We start from the raw sequence: 19,431 nt of genomic DNA, 5'->3' as shown, positions 1-19,431 counted from the left end.
CATTTTTTGCACTCTACACCACCCCAGTTCAGACATGGCCATATGCAAATCAGTCTGACCCTGTGCCTCACAGGAACAGTCCAGCCCGAACTACCAAGCCATGCCTTTCCTGGACCGGAAACAAGCTTCCAAGGACCGGTTGCAGGGCCGGGCACAAACATTCACTGACCCGAGCATGCAGCTAGTCCTAGAAATGTGTCAGCAGGAATTGCACCTCATCTACATGCATATAAACTTGCCATTTTGTTTTCTCCTCCCGGGAACCATATTAAAGTTTGCAAAATAAATCTTATCCTCTTTATGTGGTGCTTAGATGCCCATTAGAACCAAATGCACACATCTGCTATACTTTGCTGGCACTACCCTTAGGTACCTTAATTAAGTGGGAAAATCCACTGGGAAGGGATGTGAAAGTTCATTAGCATGCCTGTGAATCATCTCACCCAAGAATACCCCTCTTTCCAACTCTCAACCCTAAATGCAGAAAAGCAGTAATGTTCCACTTGTGATGGAATTGCACAAATGCTGGGTGGAATATGAGACAGTAGGAAATACAATGTGTTTGTTTCAAATTGATCATAACTTCGTAGTTTGTTGAACCCAGGGTCAAATTCACATTCTTACTGGCAAAGGTGGTAGCCATCAATTTACGGCATTTAAAAATTCCTAGACAATTCCATTGGCACTTTATGCAGGCAGAAATACCAGACACTATAAAATCACACACATGGAAGCCTTCGTATCCATATAGAAAGTTTGCATTATTTCATGCAACCCGCGTTGCTCGGCTATAACGTCCTCAACATGTATCAAGTAGCAACTCTAACTGGCTCATTCATTTACTATTTGGGTGTTTGTGTACCTGCCACTTTAGCAGTCTGTCTGATGCAGAACCACCGTTTTTTCAACATCCATTGAATGTCTTGCTAAGCAATTGATCCAATCAGGAAGGAGTACTAATAATGCATAGTGAATGTAACTTCAATTCACTAACTCTCCTCCAGAAAGATGTCTTCTGTGTTTTCCAAAGTTCTTTAGCTTTAACAATTTTCATAGGATCACAGTACAAATTTAACAGCCGACGCGTTACGTTCCGTGATGGGACGTCCTCAGACTTAAATCACTTTAACAGTCAATATGTGACATCATGTATTTCTATCTTTTCGCAGATATACTGAAGGAGACTCAAAGTTGAGTAGAAGATTTAGTATAATCTCATATCGTGATTATTCCAACCACTGCACCAACGTCAACCATGTAATATTCACCCGCATAGGATAATGCTCCTAATTGCAAAATCGCTGTTTCTTCCTTCCCCGCTTGTGATTTCCCCTCATACCATCCTATTATTCCTAATTCTTTTGCAGATATCCGTACTCTGCATTATCCGACCGTTGCCTTAATCACCATCCTCTGACAAACCCGATTCAGTTTCTTTGCACATTTAAAAAGTGAAAGCCATTTATGACCCGTAAAGTTTGTATGATGTGATAAGTCTTTTTTTGGTGAAGTGAGTCGCAATTTCTGGGAATTTCTTGCAGGTTGGCTAGTGAGGTTACTGTCGGTCTTAAGTTCTAGGTGGTGGTTTGCTAAAGGAAGATCAGCAGCCATCTGGCCTTTTGGTTTTTCAGTTGCACTTAAGTTGGGTAAGAGGCTTTAGAAGGCATGGAATTGGGATTTGAGGGGGCAGGGACGTAGGTAGGCAGGAAGACTATCTACCTAGCTTTGTTAGACTGGTATCCTGGGATCGTTTGGACAGCCTCGAGGACAACTGAATAAATATACCAAAGCACTAAATGGAAGGCAAAGTATAGTCGTCCATAAAAATAGGATTCTGAAACTGGTTTGTGCAAGGATGGTGATAAAGACAACAGTCAGATAATGCAGAGTACGGATATCAGCAAAAGGAATAGGATGATTAGGGGAATCGCAAGCAGGGAAGGAAGAAATAAGATTAAGAACAGCGATTTTGCAAAAAGGAGCATTATCCTATGCAGGTAACTATTACATGGTTGACGTTGCAACGGTTGGAACAAACAAGACGATATGAGATTACACTAAATCTACTTAAACTTTGAGTCTCCTTCAGAATATCTGCGAAAAGATAGAAATACATGATCAAGTCACATATTGACTGTTATAAAGTGAAGTCTGAGGAAGTCCCATCACCGGACGAAATGAGTCGTCTGTTAAATTTGTACTGTGATTCTATGAAAATTGTGGAGTCGAAAGAATAAAGAAAACTTTGGAAAACACAGAAGACATCTTTGTGGGGAAGAGTTAGTTAATTGAAGTTCTTATATTCACTTCGCATTATTAGTACACTACTTCCTGATTGGATAAATTGTTTATATATAGGGAGGTGCCTCTGTGGGGGGGTGAACGTAACAATACTTGAATCCTTTAATATTGCTTGTGAAGTGCGGCCAACTGGGTGACCCCTTTATCACCAAGTTAGTGTTAGTAGTGTTAACTTGGTAAGCAACCAACCACTGGACTAAATAAGAAAAATGGAAGCACTCCAGAGGCTGGACTTACATCCTCCTCACCCAAAAAAGTTACATAAAGTGGAGATGTGGACAAGTCAATAGATAAAGGAAGCCACAGGTTGAAAGAGTTTGGAATCACTGGCTTAGGGAGTCTCAGCTAAGGGTGGAGAAGACAAATATGAGTGGCTGTTTGAGCCTGGTCGGGACCGAAATTCTGCAGTTTTCCCATTAATACCAACCCTCTGTATTTGTCCCTCTAAATAAGCATTTATTTTCACTATTGATATGTACCTCTGTGTATTGCTTTGTATAAACAGAATTTGGTGATAAAAACATCTTTGGTCTACATTTACTTGCATCTATGTACCTCCATGTACTTAGATCTGTGTCTTGCTTTTCTCCTGAAAAAAGGATATAGAATGCACTACCTATTTCTCGTGTACTGCGATCAATCTTTAATCTGCATATATTTACCTCCTTTATGCATCTATATACTTTCAATGTACTTCTGGATCAAGCCATTTATAACTCTTTTAAATTTAGCATTTCCAATGCACTACCCTATTTCTCAGCCTATACTTCTCTTAATATATCTTCTAGCCCAACTGACTCATCTCAAACTTTTTTACTACTCTCTTCAATGCACTACCCTCTCCCCCAATACATTTATATCCTCTACACCCCATACAACTACTGTTCCCCAAAATAACTCAATCTCGCCTACTCTACCCCTCCTTTCATCATGCCCCAGATTGCTTTATAGGTTTTGTGCAACGACTAAGCATAGGCTAGCTAATCCCCAAGTAGTAAAATTCTTGAAGGATGACCACATCTGTACAGCACTTCCAATCGTCATATGCCCCCAATCAGCCAACATTATGCTCATAACAAAGGGGTAACCTCAACCTGGATACATTGAGGGGTACTTCAAATAGAGGGCACCAGACTAAGAGCGAATGTAGATAAAAATATTTTATTGAATAAAAATGACAGCTTCCTTCCCACGTAGAATGCCATCCTCATGAATAGTCAGCCACTGTAGAAGATATTTCCATCAATTCTTTATCTACATGGAAAGAAAAACTGATTACTAAAATTCTCACGGTCTCCAAATGTTAACTTATCAGGCACAAATTTAACAAAAAAGAAACCCACATGAACCAGGTTTTAAATAATCTGCATTTAAAATGAGTAACTGAAACAATGTTACAATGGCATGCTGTAACCTATTGTCTCCATAGACATAGCCAAACAGGTGAGAAACTGCCTATTTAAGGGAACTTTAAAGCGACTTTTAAAAACGGAAAATTAAGCGCAACTGCTACAGCTATTGGCTCAGATATGAGACTGACAGTCCAATTCCAGATGACTATAGGAATAGGAGCCTCCAACCTTCAGTTGGCAAGCTACCTCTGAGATATTGCCTAATGTATTAGGCAATATCTAGACAGATTTACACAAGAGGAAAGTAGAAGCTAGACATTGGAGTGAGGGAAGGTAGGAGAAAAAGTGAAATGAAAGATAGGAAGTAATGAGAAGACGAGAATTACAGGAGTGAAAAAATAAAAAGGACTGAAGAAAAAACAGAAAAAGATACGGAAAGGTGGCGAGAGATGGCAAGAAATTAAAGAGATAGGCAAGGAGGGATAGAAAGTTGTCAAGGACAGAAAAGTGACTAAGGAAGATGTGACCAATCAAGAAGATTGAGACGAGGAAAAAGGAAAGCAAAGATAAGGGGAAAAAATTATAGATTTAGGGACCCTCTCTACGATGCAGGGTAGTAATCAGATTCACAGTGGCTTCTTAAAAGTAGCAGCAGGAGAAAGGGAGAACTCGTGACAAAACCAGACTCAGTTTTTTAAAGTGCAGCATTAGGAGATGGGCACGTAGTTCAACATTGCCATAGAGCAAGCTACACCAAATAGCCTGGGAGTTACTGGTAGCGCAATCATAATTTGCCAGGCCTAATTTTGAGGGGTCAACCTGAAATCCCAATTTCTGTAGACAAAAAAACGAGTTAAGAACCTTTGTGTTTTGCAAACGTTGCAGATTGTGCCTTGGGATTTGCTATTGGTAAGTTTGCCAGATGGTAGCAATACCAGATGCATACTATAATTCACCACGACTTTGCAAAACCAGGCCCAAAATCATGGGGTATCCCAGGCAGATTAAAGCCTGAGCCATGAGTTTGTACTAGTTTCGAAAATGGTGACAGCCCAAACCACGATTCACAAAATAGTCTCACCATTAAAACCCTTAAGCAACTAGACTCAACAAGAAAACCTAAAATCATCTCAGCTTCTTACACAATATATGGCATACCTGTGCTCATTCTGTCCCACAAACGCATGGATGGGAACTACGAACGAGCAATTCCACCCCCCCCCCCCCCCCAATATGGATTTGTTCTTTCCACCCCCCCCCCCCCCCCCCCCAATATGGATTTGTTCTAAGTGGCTGTCATTTTTTGAACCAACGTGTGCATAATGAAACCAATTGAGCAGTGATGCTTAAGCGGGGTTGAGCTAAGTGAAGGTAAGCTACAATTTAGTTTTGAAAGTGAAAATGCATGCATCAACTTTGCCATATTTCCATCGCAATACCTGCGGTCTGAGGAAAGAGTATGCGACTTGGACCAGAGCATTGACCTTCAATTTCACACTGGTGGTAACTGTAAAAGAATGACGATGCATACATATCAAACAAGAGCAAAGGAAAATTACAAAGATATGAAAACAGGTTATTTAAAATACATTTTCAGACAATGAACATTGTAAGCACGCATGGGGTTGAACTAAATTCACTCATTCATGTATTTAATTAAAACGAACGGTTGGGTGAAAGGGAGACCGCGAGTTAAGTCATATTTCTAACAGTAACTTTGTGACAAACTCAATTTTCGGCAACCCAGATCATAAATTTTAAACTAAGCAGGCCCTAAGGCAACCAATTCAGATACTACTTCACTGAAGATTTCAAAGGGGGAAATTAATGAATAATTGAGGGGAAATCTATGCAAGGAGCAGCTATCGATTGGCTGCGTGCCAAGGGCCCCAGAGACGAACCATGGCAAGGTGTCACCATGTGACCCTACTCTGATCCTTCCACCGTGGTTGAGCGGAGTAAAAGGCAAGGGTCTATCTGCACCAGTTTGATCAGAGGTCAGGGCACAGCACCTCAAGGTGCTAGCATTCAGTCCCAAGAAACAGGCCTGGGTCCAGCTCTGAAACAAAGGTAGCCCGCAACGCTTATCCCAGAAACCAGGGGATGAATTAAACAGATGCCACCGGGGGGGGCACAACCAGTGTTTATGCCCACTTTACAAACCCCCTAGGGCAGTGGTTCCCAAACTTTCGACTGCTGAGGACCCCCATTAAATCACCACTGGAAGGCGGGGACCCCCAAGCAATTTGTAGGATTTAAATTTCAAATATTAAAACAGTAATGCGAAAAAAATGAACACATGTGTGCACACAAAACAAATACTCGAATTACTAATGATTTTAGGAAAATATTTACAAGTCCCTAGCACCATGGAAAATCACTTTTTGCAACGCTCCCGTGGCGATAGGGGCTTTGCCTTATTTACAAGGCAGCGTTAAGCCACTTAACGTGGCTTATCGCTGCCTTGTAAATAAGCCCCCCTTTCACCCAATGCTTAGCGTTAAAGGGGTGGGCAGTGGGTGTTGCGGTGGGTGTTTCCCCTGCAACACCCATTGATTTTGACGCTGCCCCCTATTTACAAGGGCAGCGTAAATGGGAGGCAGCGCCAAAATTGAGACCAGGGACAACCGGGTCTTAACTTGGCGAAACAAGGAGAAATGCTTCATTTCTACTCGTTTTTGCAAAACGCCTTGGATTGTTTATCTTCAGGAAGGTGACCATTCCTGCACCTCAATCGTTTTTAAAAAAATGCCATTTTATAACTTTCATGTGTGCTGCATTAAGCAGCACACATAGAAGTGACAAAACGACACTTCAAGATTGTTTATGTGCAGGAAGGGGGACCTTCCTGTACATAAACAATCTTCCCCAGTTAAGTGTAGCGCCAGCGCAGGGGAAACGCAGGGCTGCACCATATTCTTGTAAATATGGTGCAGCCCTGCATTTCTGAAGTGGCGGAGTGTGTTGTTAAGCCAAGGAGGCGAATAACACTCTTAGCCACTTCTGTTGTATTTTATAATGAAAGAATTTGCAAGAAAACAAAAAAAGTTAATGGGAAGGTTGGTGCTGCGTCTCCGTGACTAACTTTTCAATGGTTGGCTTTATTTCGCAGTACGAGGCTCCTGCTCCTGCCAGGGCCAGACTGGAAACCCAAAGCAGCCCTTGGCAAATGATTTCAGACCAGTCCCCATACGGTGCACACTGAGTGCAGTGAGTGAGCCTGACCACTACAAAGGGGCCTATGGGTGGCTCTCCCCCCAAGCAACACATCATTATATATTGAATTATAGTAGCTTTTAAAGAATAGTAAATAAAAACCTGACTTTGCACCAGAATACAACAATCTTTCTGGGGGTTCTTCAATGATTCCCCCACTATCACCCTCCAACAGTGCTTCTCATCTCTCCATAGCCCCGCTCTGTCATGTGTATTTAATTTTTTATAGCATCTCTCATACCATTGTAGGATGTCAGAGCACTTTACATTACACACATAGAGACAGTGAATCACACATGTAATTCAGTATATAGAAAATGTTACATAAGGCAAAGGGGACTACGAGGTGTAGTATTCACATGTCATTCATACTGGTAGGCATTTTTAAATAGTGCTTGTTCTGGAGAAGCACAAACCCAGGATTCAGAAAATAACACAGGGGTTAGCATTGACTAACAATAAAAATGCATTTCCACCCAAATAGACCTTTTTAGCAGCATCAGGATAATGAAAGACTGGGAAAAACATTAGTTACTAACTTATACCTTACAGTTTGCAAGCAGCTCTTTGATGAAAGTTTATAGGTCTATTTGCTAGATTACAACTGTCACTTATAAACTGCCGAGTAACAAAATAATCCCTGTGACAAAAGCAGTAACCCACTGACCTATGCACATAAAATACTGTTTCTTAAAATTCATGGTACACTTCCTTGCAGTTGGCATATTAACCCTCTGTGCTACATTGGATAAGTCAAAGCTGCCACCAGAAAAAACTCATCTCTCTCCAGCAGGGACATTAATCACTGGCGTCATCTCGACACTTTTATTGTACTTTGAAAACTGCTAACTAAACAAGATACTTTGCAGTGCTTTTAAAATTGCTGCCTGCGGACCCCCTGGGAATGTGTCATGGACCCCTGGGGGTCCGCGGACCACAGTTTGGGAAACACTGCCCTAGGGGACATGGCACAAAATGTGCGGCCACTTCAGCAATATAGGTAGCGTCCGCGTCATCGGAGAGTGCTCTCCCTCATTTGCCAAGGGGCGTGGCCCCATGCAGACTAGGGAATGCTTGCTCATCTTTGCCCATGAATAATGTGTGCAAAGGTGAAGCCGTCAAGGTGTGCGGACAGTATGCCCCACGAAGGCAGCCCGGTAAACGAGGTACTACAGAGCTACTAGACCTCGGGTCCCCCAACAAGTAGCTCGGGAGTAGCCCCCAAAGTAACTAAGAGGTGAAGTCAATCAACGTATCTCATTCAGTCTATGCTGAGACCAAGCATTTATAAAAAAAAAAAAAGCAGCACTGCTCATCTGAAGATATTCCAGCCTGCAGCAGGGACTCCCATTACCAAAGAGTGTCAGCCTACTGAGTCTGCCACACGGCCATCTTTATCCAGTCTCGGCCTAAGCCACAAGGTGATGGGCCATGTGGTAGTCCCCGCTTTAGCAATTTCACCAGGTGTGTCTCACTAAAGTGTGGGACTGCAGGAGTCACGAGTGCATGTGTCTTTAAGGTGCATGGGCAGCCAATGGCTGAGGAAAGCTACGACACTGAGCAGAGCCTGTTCATATTTTTGTGCATCCATTATAAACACTGTTGCTCCCTGTAAGCTACACCTGGTGTCAAAGGCTACCAATGGGCATGCTAGCTCCGCCCCCACCCCCAATCATATGGGCTTGTATGTGCACAATATTGCCAGTTCATGACAATAGTGCGAAATTGCTTAATTATGGCCATTTGGAACTATTTTGGGTATTCTTGGTCTAGTTGTGGTATACTGGCAGCCATCAACGACATTAAGAGAATGACTATTTGGGTACAATTGCGGCTGCCCCTTGTGTAATAACAGCCATGACTAATATGGCAGCCATCCTTGTCCTTATGGTGTCCAGCCTTGGCACAATTGAATACTGGCAGGCATTGGCATTATACAGTTATCCTCTATGCCATGGATTATGACTAATACTTGAGCATTCAAATCAGTCAGTCAATGTGAAGCATGTAGTGCTCAATTAAAATGACAAGCTGATTTTGGGAGACTGAACTTACTAAAAACGAAAACGTATATTTTAAATGCGTTTCACACAAAATAAGTTTAAGGAAAATGGAGTGTTTTGCCCAAAATGGAAATATTGCAAGAGGCACAATGAAGTGAAGGATCACTGGCAAGGAAAGCTTTTGCTATGGCACTTGGGGAGTCCAGTGCACTTTCAATTACTCCGCTATCTATATCAAGCCCCCCAAGAAATTCCAGATGAAATTTTACTGGAGGCAGTTTTAGCTGGTCTAGCAATTTGTCTGTAGGTAAAACAGCCAAGGAGTAGACGTTTGTCAATGGCACTATAAGTCTGGGCGTCCTCCATAAGGACTCGTAGATCCACCTACCTCATTTCACCCAAGATCTGCTAAGTTCCACATGGCTCAGCCCTACATAAACCCCACCCAATATGGCCGGAACAGACGGACTTTATATCCTAAACCACTGACACCCAGCTCATAATCTTGCTATTGGAAACCACCCCTATGGCCAACTCCCACAGATGCACGACAAAAGCATCACCGACTTGGCGAGAAACTGCCGCCTAACTCAAACAATGCTACAATGGGTGCCTATGCAGTGGTCAAATCTAGATGCTGATCCACATACAAAGCCCTGCACATCCATGGACCTAACCTGTCCTCTCACGCAACTACACTGAGGCAATCTTAACACTACCTGTACAGGCCTAGTGCCCGTTCGAACAAGTGGACGAGGTTGGCATAATGATTTACCACAATCATTGACATCTTGACCCAATAACTAGAAGCATGGCAAGTCTTACCTTAGCCGAAGCCATCAGAGTAGTCCTGCCAATCCAGCCACACGAGCAAATCGTTGTCCCTGTGAAAAGAAATAGAACCATAACCACTACTATGTCCCATAAGGCATACAAGTTCTGGGAAAAAAAGTAGGCAGACCTTACCTATACTTATAGCCCTTCCTTTTCGGTCGATATGCTAGACCTACTGTCACCTGAAGTAGCTATCACTCAAGAAGACTCCAAAAGGTGATGGCCTCGGCTAGACTCCTCCATATTTCAGCTGTGACAAGTGGATTAACTAGTTTGGGGGAAGGATGCCCACTACATCACAATATGGCTCGCTCTTCTCAGGAACTTGAAGCTGCTTCTGCTGCCTTTCGTGTCTTTAAATTAGTGACTTCACTTCGGCCTCCTGTTCTATTGGCTCTCCTTTGATCCACTTTCTAAAAGAGTCGCACGCACATTTGAGGTTCACAGTACAAGGCATTTCTTGGCTCTTTGATGAACATAAAGCATTGGAAAGCAGCATATTCATGTACAAGATGGAAGGACACTATCCTTCCCACGATTGTCGTTTTGAAAGCAAGCATGACAATGCCGCAACTTTTGTAGTTTACTGCTAGAGCAGCAGCGCACCAGAAGTTTGAAAATGTAACACTCGCACCTTAGGTGTAAGAAACCCATCCTCAACCTCTTGGGTATAGGGTTAACACCTTTTCTATACTAAGTCACACGCACAACCAGTACCCGGTTTCTGCAACCCAGATACATTTCCCCACAAGTCGTAAACACGAAAACTTCCCTCAAATGCACCAGCACGCCTATTTGCCTCAGAGTACTGCAGCATTACTACGCACTAGAGGTGCGGCTACATAACAGCACTTGGTACAGTGGATTTGGGGACACGTCGGAAGAGGACGAGCGAAAGGCGCTTTCCATCCTTGGTTTAAGCTCACTAGTCCCCCTCCTCCCCAAATGAAAACTGAAACGTTGGGTCGATTCATCCTTGAAATTGCCACCCATTCCAGAGTATTCTATACCCAGCTTATATCACGTAACACCCACGTCCATTGCGTTTTTAAACGATAGTCTAAACCGGTACCATCATAACCCTGACCATTTGGAGCATTACAAGGGGACGTGTGAATTACCTTCAAATCCAGCACGAGGGTGAAATGTGTTTGGAGAAGCGGCTCACCGGTACGAGGACTGCATGTGGTCAGGATATAAATAGTAAATCCACGCTCAAGTCAGTGGCTGCTCAGCAAATGGCTAAGATTTGCTCTAGAAAACCTTCACTTTTAGCTCATACAAAACCATAGCCCAAAAAAAGAGCAAAATGGTTTGGATTTATGAAAGTGTAGACAATGGTCAGTTGGACACCACCCCGTGGGCTATGTCAACCAGCACTGGTGGATTGAAGTATAGGTACAGTTACTGGTCTGCTTGAAAAAAGATGGCGGAAATAGCCATCCAATTACAGTAGTCCAACTAGGGGTATCCGTGGAGTCGAGTTTAAATTTGACAACTTGTACTGCAGAGGTCTGGTACTAGATTCTAATCCCACGCAGATTTGGAATCGCATGCCTTAGATTAAATTAAGTGACACCCTAGAGCTTTAGGTGAAACACGTAGTCCCAGGTTGATTGATACCGGTGAACACCCAGCCATCACCTCGGTTACATACCCAACCAGACCAACGTAACTCTTGCAAGGAAGCGCCACATTTGACGCACGATATGGTTAGGGCATTAACAACTATTGAAGCAGGTCGTGCCACATTCGGTAGATAGGTGATTCTCCCACACTCGACCAAGTAAACAGACTACATGCATACCACATGCGAGCATACCAGTTTTCAAACTGGGGGGGGGGGGAGGAAGAGAGCCCAAGGGCACCCATCCATTGGAGTGATCTACAAATGGATCAAGTTACCTGACCTAGCCCCATGATGTGATGAAAGCAAATGACCCAGGATATCAGCTATGCCTTGTATGTACGAGACTACAATGGCATGTTCTGATACAAAACTCGTGTAACCAATACCAGGAGCATTTTAGGCTACCAATTAAAGTCTATCTAGTATTAGCTAGATTTGCTACTCCCCCCACCTCAGTTGTCTCCCAGATAGTCAACTATTAGGGGGCAATTATTGGAAAGTCACCTTACCAGCCAACTTAAATAGCAGTGCTACCAGGTATAATCTTACGTATAACCCATGCCCCAAAAGCTTGTCGAAGGCACAGCCCAATTAACATGTGTTAAACCATCAGTAAGTCATTGCCACTATGCAGTTCAAGCAGGCTTGGGGCGTTCCTGTCAGTAGGGCTTCCATTGGCGCCGTACACTACAAATTCGGTCCAAATCACCCACAAGTAAGCAAATCGCTTGCTTTGCATGGTGTGTACAAATCTGCTCAAACGGGGCAACTTACTAAGCCAGTTCCACCCCCATGGCGATCGCACTTGCGAAATAGGGCAGCGTCGGCTGTAGGCACTATTGGGTATATCTTTAAACCGTTGATTAGACAGGGCTGCTGGATGAGGCTGGGGTTAAGGCCTGGACCCCCCCTCAATGCTAAGAGCCAGCCTATTTATGCATTTAATGTGGCCAAATTTACCATTTTATAGGAGTTACTTATATCATTCATGGAGGTTTTTCCCGTGCTAAGTTGATCAATCTTGTACTTATGGTCTAAACTGACAGAAACATTATGCTGGAATGGCATATCTTTAAGACTAGGGACTAAACCAAGTTTATTTTTAAAATAAGAGCGTAAGAATGCCACCGTGGTATGGGATAAACAAGTTTTGGGAGAAAACAGGTCGTCACATCACGTCTACAGACCTAGTATAGTATTACAAGACAGTAAAATAGCAACTGTAGGTGCAACGTGGACTCACAGCCAGAACTATCAAACGAACACACATACTTGCTCTTCAGCGCCAGACACTCGAGTTGACTAGTGAGATCACAATCCGTTTTTGTTTCAACTGCCCATAGCGTTTGATTCATTGTCACAGCTTCTGTTTTAACTAGTTGCCATTTGGAGGCATTAAACGCAATTGGGACAGTTAACTTGCTACGGCAAGGTCATGGCCCACTTCTCACGCTCACTCCCTGAATTGATCACACATGGGGAGGGCCACCCTGGAGCCAACACGCAGCCCCACTCGCTGTTTTTTATAGCAGTACAGAATGTAGGTATTAACGCCCGTTCTGTACTCTCATGGAAGAACTCAACTGCCAAGTACGTAAAAGTTAAAAAGTCCTCAATTTCTTTATTCCTGACATCACTAGCACAATTTACAGGGCAATATACCTGATGTAATGAAAAAATAAAAGACAAACTACAACAGATAAAAAAAAATAAGACCTCAGGAATGTACATCTAAATCAACACTACATTGTATTCAACAGCTGCACTTTTGTTTTAGCGAACTGTGGCTATGAGTCCTGAACAAGAAGGTTCTCCTGTTTAAGCTGCAGTAACTTTTCTGCCTAGGATCATCGCTCCTCCTGTGGTAGATTACAGTTCCTCCTAATGCACATGGACGACTGTCTCAAAGTAACCTGCAGCTTTCCTGACAACTCCTCGCTCTCCTGCTAAGAACTGTAGCCTGTTGAATAACATAGGACAAAAGATTATATCACTCAGTGTAACTGTTTTACATAAAGGGTCACAAAACTGATAAGTCTATTTTAATAAACATACCTTATGGCATCTTGTTAAAACCTTCTGCCACCATATCCGCCGCTTCCACCACCAGTTCCACCACCTGCTCCGTAGCCACCTAAAAGGGTAAGACCCAGAATTTACCAAGATCTATGAAATGTGAAAACAGTTAGCAAATAGTGACTTTGCAGTTACCAGTTGTGCAAGTCCAGGTTTAAGAGGTTCAAATATAAGTTATTAAAAGCCTACCGCCTCTTGCAGCTTGTATGTGGTTGCAAGACACCATAAAGATTCTCAGCATTACCACGATCAAGCAATGCCTTCTTCGGAATGAGTATCAAGCTACGAAGGCCAGTTACAAGTTGCAATTCCGTACCTAAGCAATGAGGTGTTCCATGGCATTTCGTATTGAACAGTCACAGAAGGTACAAGGCATACATCAACACTACCTGGCGGATTCATGAACCTGCTAACACCTCACGGAAGCCTCTAATCAAGGATAAGAAAGTTTCGCATAGACAACGGATACTCAGATGGTACTTACCACCTCCTCCACCACCACCACCATAGGGACTGCTGCCAGAACTTCGGCCACCTCCAAATCCGCTTCCACCCTTCATCGGCCCATAGTTGGATTGCTGTTGGCCACCATAATTTCCGAAATCGTTGTAGCCACCACTGCCCCCATAGCCACCTGCGTGAAGAACCACGTTTAAACAGCATTAGACAGTTTATCGTGGTACAAATGCAGGCACGCCAATACACAGCCAGGAACAGATTGCTGAAAACAAGTTAACCGTAAACTTACCGCCTCCACCGCCACCAAAGTTTCCTCCTTCGTTGTAGTTATCGTAGCCTCCGCTACCACCACCACCATATCCTCCACCGCCTTGGCTCCCATAACCACCAGGACTACCACCATAACCACCGCTTCTTCCACCACCATAGCCAGAGCCGCCTCCATAGTTTCCACCTAAAACGATATTACGTTTCAATGCAAGATCACATGGTTCTCATAAGCCAGCCAACCTCACGTCCTAGTCCCCTCTAACAAAGGTAAACAATGGCGCTTAGCTATTCAGCACCGAGTCAACATTGTAAACAAGCATGTTGCGACCACGTAACCATGGAGCAGTGATAAATCCGGAGCAATTAAGTTTATTTAATCATGTGACTCTCGGTTGGTCGTCATAGACAACAATTCTTATGTGCCCTACTTACCGTCCCCACCATAGCCGTTGTACCCATCTCCGCCACCGTACCCACGGCTTCCACCTCCTCCACCACCGAAGCCTCCAGGGCCTAGGATAAAAGGCAACACGACGTGAGCGCACCTCGAAAAAAATAAGTAACTTGCTGCATGAATAGTCTACTCCCTCTAAATTACCTTCAGAGGAACATTTTACTACACATTTACACAAACGAGATCACCTTCCAATGAGAATATATCTACTGCACAAAAATGTCGATGTGCACCACACAGGTTACATATGACCCTCAAATTCACCAATATTGCCACAAGGGCTGTGGTAGGTACGTCTCGGACCTTTAAAAACGCCTTTTACTAATTACTCTAAAGGATTAGGTGTCATGTCATTTACAGACAGCTATTTCAGTGTTGAGTAATAAGTAACTTTACTTACAATAAAACGTACAAGGTTACCACTACCTGCAGTTTTACTATAAAAACTACAGTTAACAATCAATAAGACAAACCCCTACTGCTGAAGTTTCCTCCTCCACGACCACCGAAGTTGCCGCCGCCGCCACCACCACCACCATTGCCGAAGCTGCTTTCTCGGCCACCACCAAAACTGCTTGAACCACCACGACCTGCAAGCATAACCATAAGGTTGAACCTAAATTTTGCATTTTTTCCATCGGGGAGACTAGTTTCAGTCTATGACGTGTCTAGCTTATGAAGGGCCATTGATTTGAGGATACCTGGGAGTCTCAAGCAAACTCCGTCCAGAGATAAGTGCGACAGGGTTTATTAGTTCACTACTGCCTGTCAAGATTGCGGCAAGAGCATTTTAAAAAACCCAGATACATAAACACTGAGGGGAGGGTCGAGATTATTCTATAATCGTTACATGGGCCGCACAAAGATGGTGGCATGATAGCCCGAATACAGATTCACTCACCTCTTTGAGAACCAGCCGTCTGCATTTCTTGTTTGGAAAGTGCCTTCTTAACTTCACAGTTATGCCCATTGATCGTATGGTATTTCTGAACTGGAGAAGAAAAAAGTTAGGAAATAAGTAGATGCCTCGTTACGGGACAGCATAAATAGCTAGTGCTAACATCAAATCTTTTGTAAGATCCAAGTAGATGCCTCGTTACGGGACAGCATAAATAGCTAGTGCTAACATCAAATCTTTTGTAAGATCCACCCAACCGTTAAAGTAGTGACTACAACGTATTCCGCTGGCATGCCCACATCGTTCAAACAGATGTCAAGCATGCACAATAATGAGAGCCGTAATAAGTGTGCGATAAACATACCAACAATTTTGTCGACTGTATCGTGGTCATCGAATGTTACAAATGCGAAGCCTCTTTTCTTTCCGCTCTGGCGGTCTTCCATTACTTCTATTGTTTCGATCTTTCCGTACTCTTCGAAGTAGTCTCTTAAATGATATTCTTCTGTATCTTCTTTAATCCCCCCAACAAAGATTTTTTTGACTGTCAAGTGTGCACCAGGCCTTGCAGAGTCCTGAAAACCAAAGTACAGTTTTAGTGGTGTGTTTCGTAAACAAGAAGCAGCAGACAGGACACTTGAATAACGAAACTTACTTCGCGTGACACTGCTCGCTTTGGTTCTACGATACGTCCATCAACCTTGTGTGGCCGAGCTGCCATTGCAGCATCAACTTCTTCCACGCAGGAGTAAGTCACAAATCCAAACCCTCTGGAACGTTTTGTTTGTGGGTCCCTCATTACCTGAGCATAAATAAAGTACATTATTCACGATATAATAGAGGACTACGAGATATTAAAACACCGCGAAAATTGTACCTCGTGTAACAGAATACTGGCTACCTGGCAAGTCCTACCGTTAACACTAAATGCAAACCACCTTAAACATCACGAGTAAATGGGATAATTGCAATGCAGGACTAACACTTGATGGGAGACGATGGTCAGTCACCGCTGCAGTTTTGTATATTAATATGATAAAATGCAGTTACTGTCCAAGAACTTACCACGCAATCGGTGAGTTTCCCCCATTGTTCGAAATGTTCCTTTAAGCTGTCGTCTGTTGTTTCGAAGCTTAAGCCTCCGATGAAGAGTTTCCTCAACTGCTCCGGCTCCTTGGGATCACGGCCCTGTAAGGATAATCGAATAATACCGCTATAAATATACACTATTAAACAGCTTTTAAGCGAATAAAAACGCTATACACATTAAATATGGACAGCTTTTAAACAAAGTCTTCACGTGCGGTGCTTGCGCCGAAGCTAGGGACAATGACCGCATAGAGGTCGGCACTAGCAGCGTTTTAACTGGCGTGACTACTCGGCTCTAGGTTGCAGCGGCCTTTGTTCTCGGACTGAAAAGCCAGCTGCCGCACCTCTGGCGCGAAAATTGCAAGATGGAGGCCGAGACGGAAGTGAGCGGTGGCGCACGACTCCCCTCCCCCGAGGGCCCTCAGCGAACGTTGCCGCCATTTCATAGGCAAGGTTGCGCCGCCATTTCCAATCCAGATGGAAGTACTGCGGCCGCCGCCCATAGCGCAGAAAGGCGTTAATACCCTATACTGTCATACGACGGCAAAGATACACGGTTACCGGACACAACGCCTCGAGTACCGACTATAAAAGCTATGGATTATAAATAAAACGCGCCTCCAGATAACCACAATAAAAACGGAATTCCCCACGAGATTGCAACAGTTTTAAAAAGGTGTAGCGCATAACAAAAAGTGCCCAAAAAAAGCAAAATGAGAAGGGTAGTGAGAAGGTAAAAAAAAAAAATTATAGCTGAGGCTCGTTAATGACGCACGACTAGTCTGCTACACCCTTCAACCCAACAGAGAAAAGCCGGGGGAGCCTAAACTTACGTCCATTGCTGCTTGTGCCGCGAGACGCTTCGATGTTAGTCCGTTCGCCCAGGAGGAGGAGGAAGAAGAGACTGAGGCGATCCCTTCCACACGTGATAAATGCAACGAGCGCGTGCACGGCCTTTTGAAGGAAAGAGCTCGCACCAATCACCTCTCACCGGAAAAGGCGGGCGCGAGAAATCTCGCGCGCGCCCTTTGAGGAAGTAGACAAAATTAAGGCGTATACTAATTTTTTCCCGCAACGTCATTGCAGCGGCCATGTTTTATATGTACATTTTATTTTCGCCAAATGGATGTGGTGAGGCGCTCCGATGCTGCTGATGCTAATGTCTACCCTAGACAGCACTATAAGTGTCCCAAACTGGACTTATATTGTAACGGCCAATGTCCGCAATCATGCCAGAGGAGTAAAACGTGTTAAAACAAGAAAACCTATATTGTACATTTTTGAATTAGCTTTTCTCAATTTATTATGTTGTAGATCGAACCGTGCACACGGTGGATGCGAACCGGAGTGGATGCCATATTAGAGTCAGTCATTATGAAACAACACTTTGACAGCTTATTTTGGACCCTATGTCGCCTGACTCTAAGATGGCCTTTGCCAGTACCCTGTATTTAGAATAATTGTCGGTAGACGCGTGCGCGCTCAACACTGTGCCATGCTTCCGGTTCAGCCATTTTACTGCAAATATACGTACAATAAAATGCTCTGCTCTGGGAAAATGGAGGATGGGTTGGGGAGGGGATGTGAGCGGCGTTACGCTTAAAATGCCAATAACACTGCGCGCTGTTATGGATATGAAATGGCAACTGTCGATTTGTAATCTTCAAAGTATTTGAGTCTTAACCTGTCGCTTCTATATTTCACGATCGTTACCCCATTGTTTGCCATCTTGTTCTTCCTAGACCCATCATTAGTATAATGTGTTCATTGTGCTGATTTACTTAGATTTCCTTTAATTGCTTCGTAGGAAAGCCATGTCTGTTGATGGTGATATGCTATTTCTTCTTAATTCTGTATATAATTATTAATGTTGCACTTTGTGTAAATATGTGTGATGCTGCCAGTCAGTTAAGTGTTTATTGTAGGATTAGTTAAAATCTTTACAATTCCATGGTTAACATGCAGGTAACAGAAAATAGATAATTTAAAATCCATAAATCAAAATCACATTGTAAACCATTAGAGCATGAATTTGGGTAATCGCGAAAATATATGGCATACAGTATAGTCTGCCCTTTCACAGACACTCGGGGCAATTGATACTCTATCTCATTACTGTGTCCTACTTAACGATGCCTTACGCGTTAGGCAAGTCGACGTGGGTTCCCCATGTAAATACAATGTTCAATGTAGGTAGCCCTAGACCCATTGTTATCAAATTCATTAGTATGAGTCTTTTATCTCATGGCTTGGGGGGGCAAGATTGTTATGTATAGTGCACAAGGATGCAGCATGCAGAGTAGGTAAGTGCATGTGTGTTTAAAAGTGCATGTTCCGCATAGTCGAACCAATGCAGGTGTCTCAAAAAAAGAGTTGAATACAGCCCACCTACAAAAAGAAGTAAAACAAACGGTTGACACAGTGCAATGCAAGCCCTGGCAAGGAGAAATCTCCTAGGTCAAAATACAGCATGCAGAGTTAGTGCGCGTATGTTCCAAAGTGCAATATGCCGTACAATCGAAATAATGCAGGCGTCTCATTAAAAGGGAGTTAAAAATAACCAACATATTAAAAAAAGCAATAAAAACTGTTGAGGCAGTGCAATGCAAGCCCTGCAAGGAGAAATCTGCTAGTACAGGATTCAACATTCAATGCAATGTGTTCTAAAGTGTAGATACGGCTGACATAGGAGGGGGATGGAAAATCAATTTGAACAGTGCAATACATGCTCTGGGGAAGAGAAGTCTACTAGTCCTCAAGTCCACAGGCTCATTATTTGGATTCATGCAAGTTCAAAGTGGATGGAGCTTGGTGGTGTTTATCCGTTTGTGGACTATGGTCCCTCAGTG

At 43.4% G+C, this 19,431-nt stretch overlaps 1 protein-coding gene across 5 annotated transcripts; it reads right to left on the bottom strand.

Annotated features, from left to right (window-relative positions):
• Positions 1–3,443: 3,443 nt before the first annotated feature.
• Positions 3,444–17,561, bottom strand: HNRNPA3 (heterogeneous nuclear ribonucleoprotein A3). Of its 5 annotated transcripts, none has more exons than XR_015308419.1 (13): positions 17,416–17,544; positions 16,559–16,681; positions 16,149–16,295; positions 15,858–16,068; positions 15,497–15,586; positions 15,069–15,185; positions 14,574–14,654; positions 14,161–14,325; positions 13,897–14,046; positions 13,392–13,470; positions 9,698–9,756; positions 5,093–5,160; positions 3,444–3,555 (listed from the first exon to the last, which is right to left on the bottom strand). XR_015308419.1 is itself a non-coding variant. In XM_086956190.1 (11 exons), the coding sequence occupies exons 1-10, from the start codon at positions 17,419–17,421 to the stop codon at positions 13,406–13,408; spliced, it is 1,155 nt and encodes a 384-aa protein (XP_086812316.1). In that variant the 5' UTR covers positions 17,422–17,561; the 3' UTR covers positions 12,932–13,296; positions 13,392–13,405. The 5 variants fall into 5 exon arrangements, 3 of the variants coding, with proteins under 3 accessions (XP_086812316.1, XP_086812314.1, XP_086812315.1); XR_015308420.1 differs by having other exon boundaries at positions 15,075–15,185; XM_086956190.1 differs by lacking the exons at positions 3,444–3,555; positions 5,093–5,160; positions 9,698–9,756 and adding an exon at positions 12,932–13,296 and having other exon boundaries at positions 17,416–17,561.
• Between the last annotated feature and the right edge of the window lie 1,870 nt (positions 17,562–19,431).

Source organism: Lissotriton vulgaris, chromosome 2_1 (genome assembly GCF_964263255.1).
Source record: "Lissotriton vulgaris chromosome 2_1, aLisVul1.2, whole genome shotgun sequence".
NCBI lineage: Eukaryota > Metazoa > Chordata > Amphibia > Caudata > Salamandridae > Lissotriton > Lissotriton vulgaris.
The sequence above is the reverse complement of the archived record's forward strand: the minus strand, read 5'-3'. Positions and strand labels throughout refer to the sequence as shown.

Coding starts and splice junctions, on each gene's coding strand:
- HNRNPA3 (XM_086956190.1), bottom strand. Junction 16,296..16,558: donor GGAAACTCACCGATTGCGTG/GTAAGTTCTTGG, acceptor ATTTATGCTCAG/GTAATGAGGGACCCACAAAC. Junction 14,326..14,573: donor CAACGGCTATGGTGGGGACG/GTAAGTAGGGCA, acceptor ATATCGTTTTAG/GTGGAAACTATGGAGGCGGC.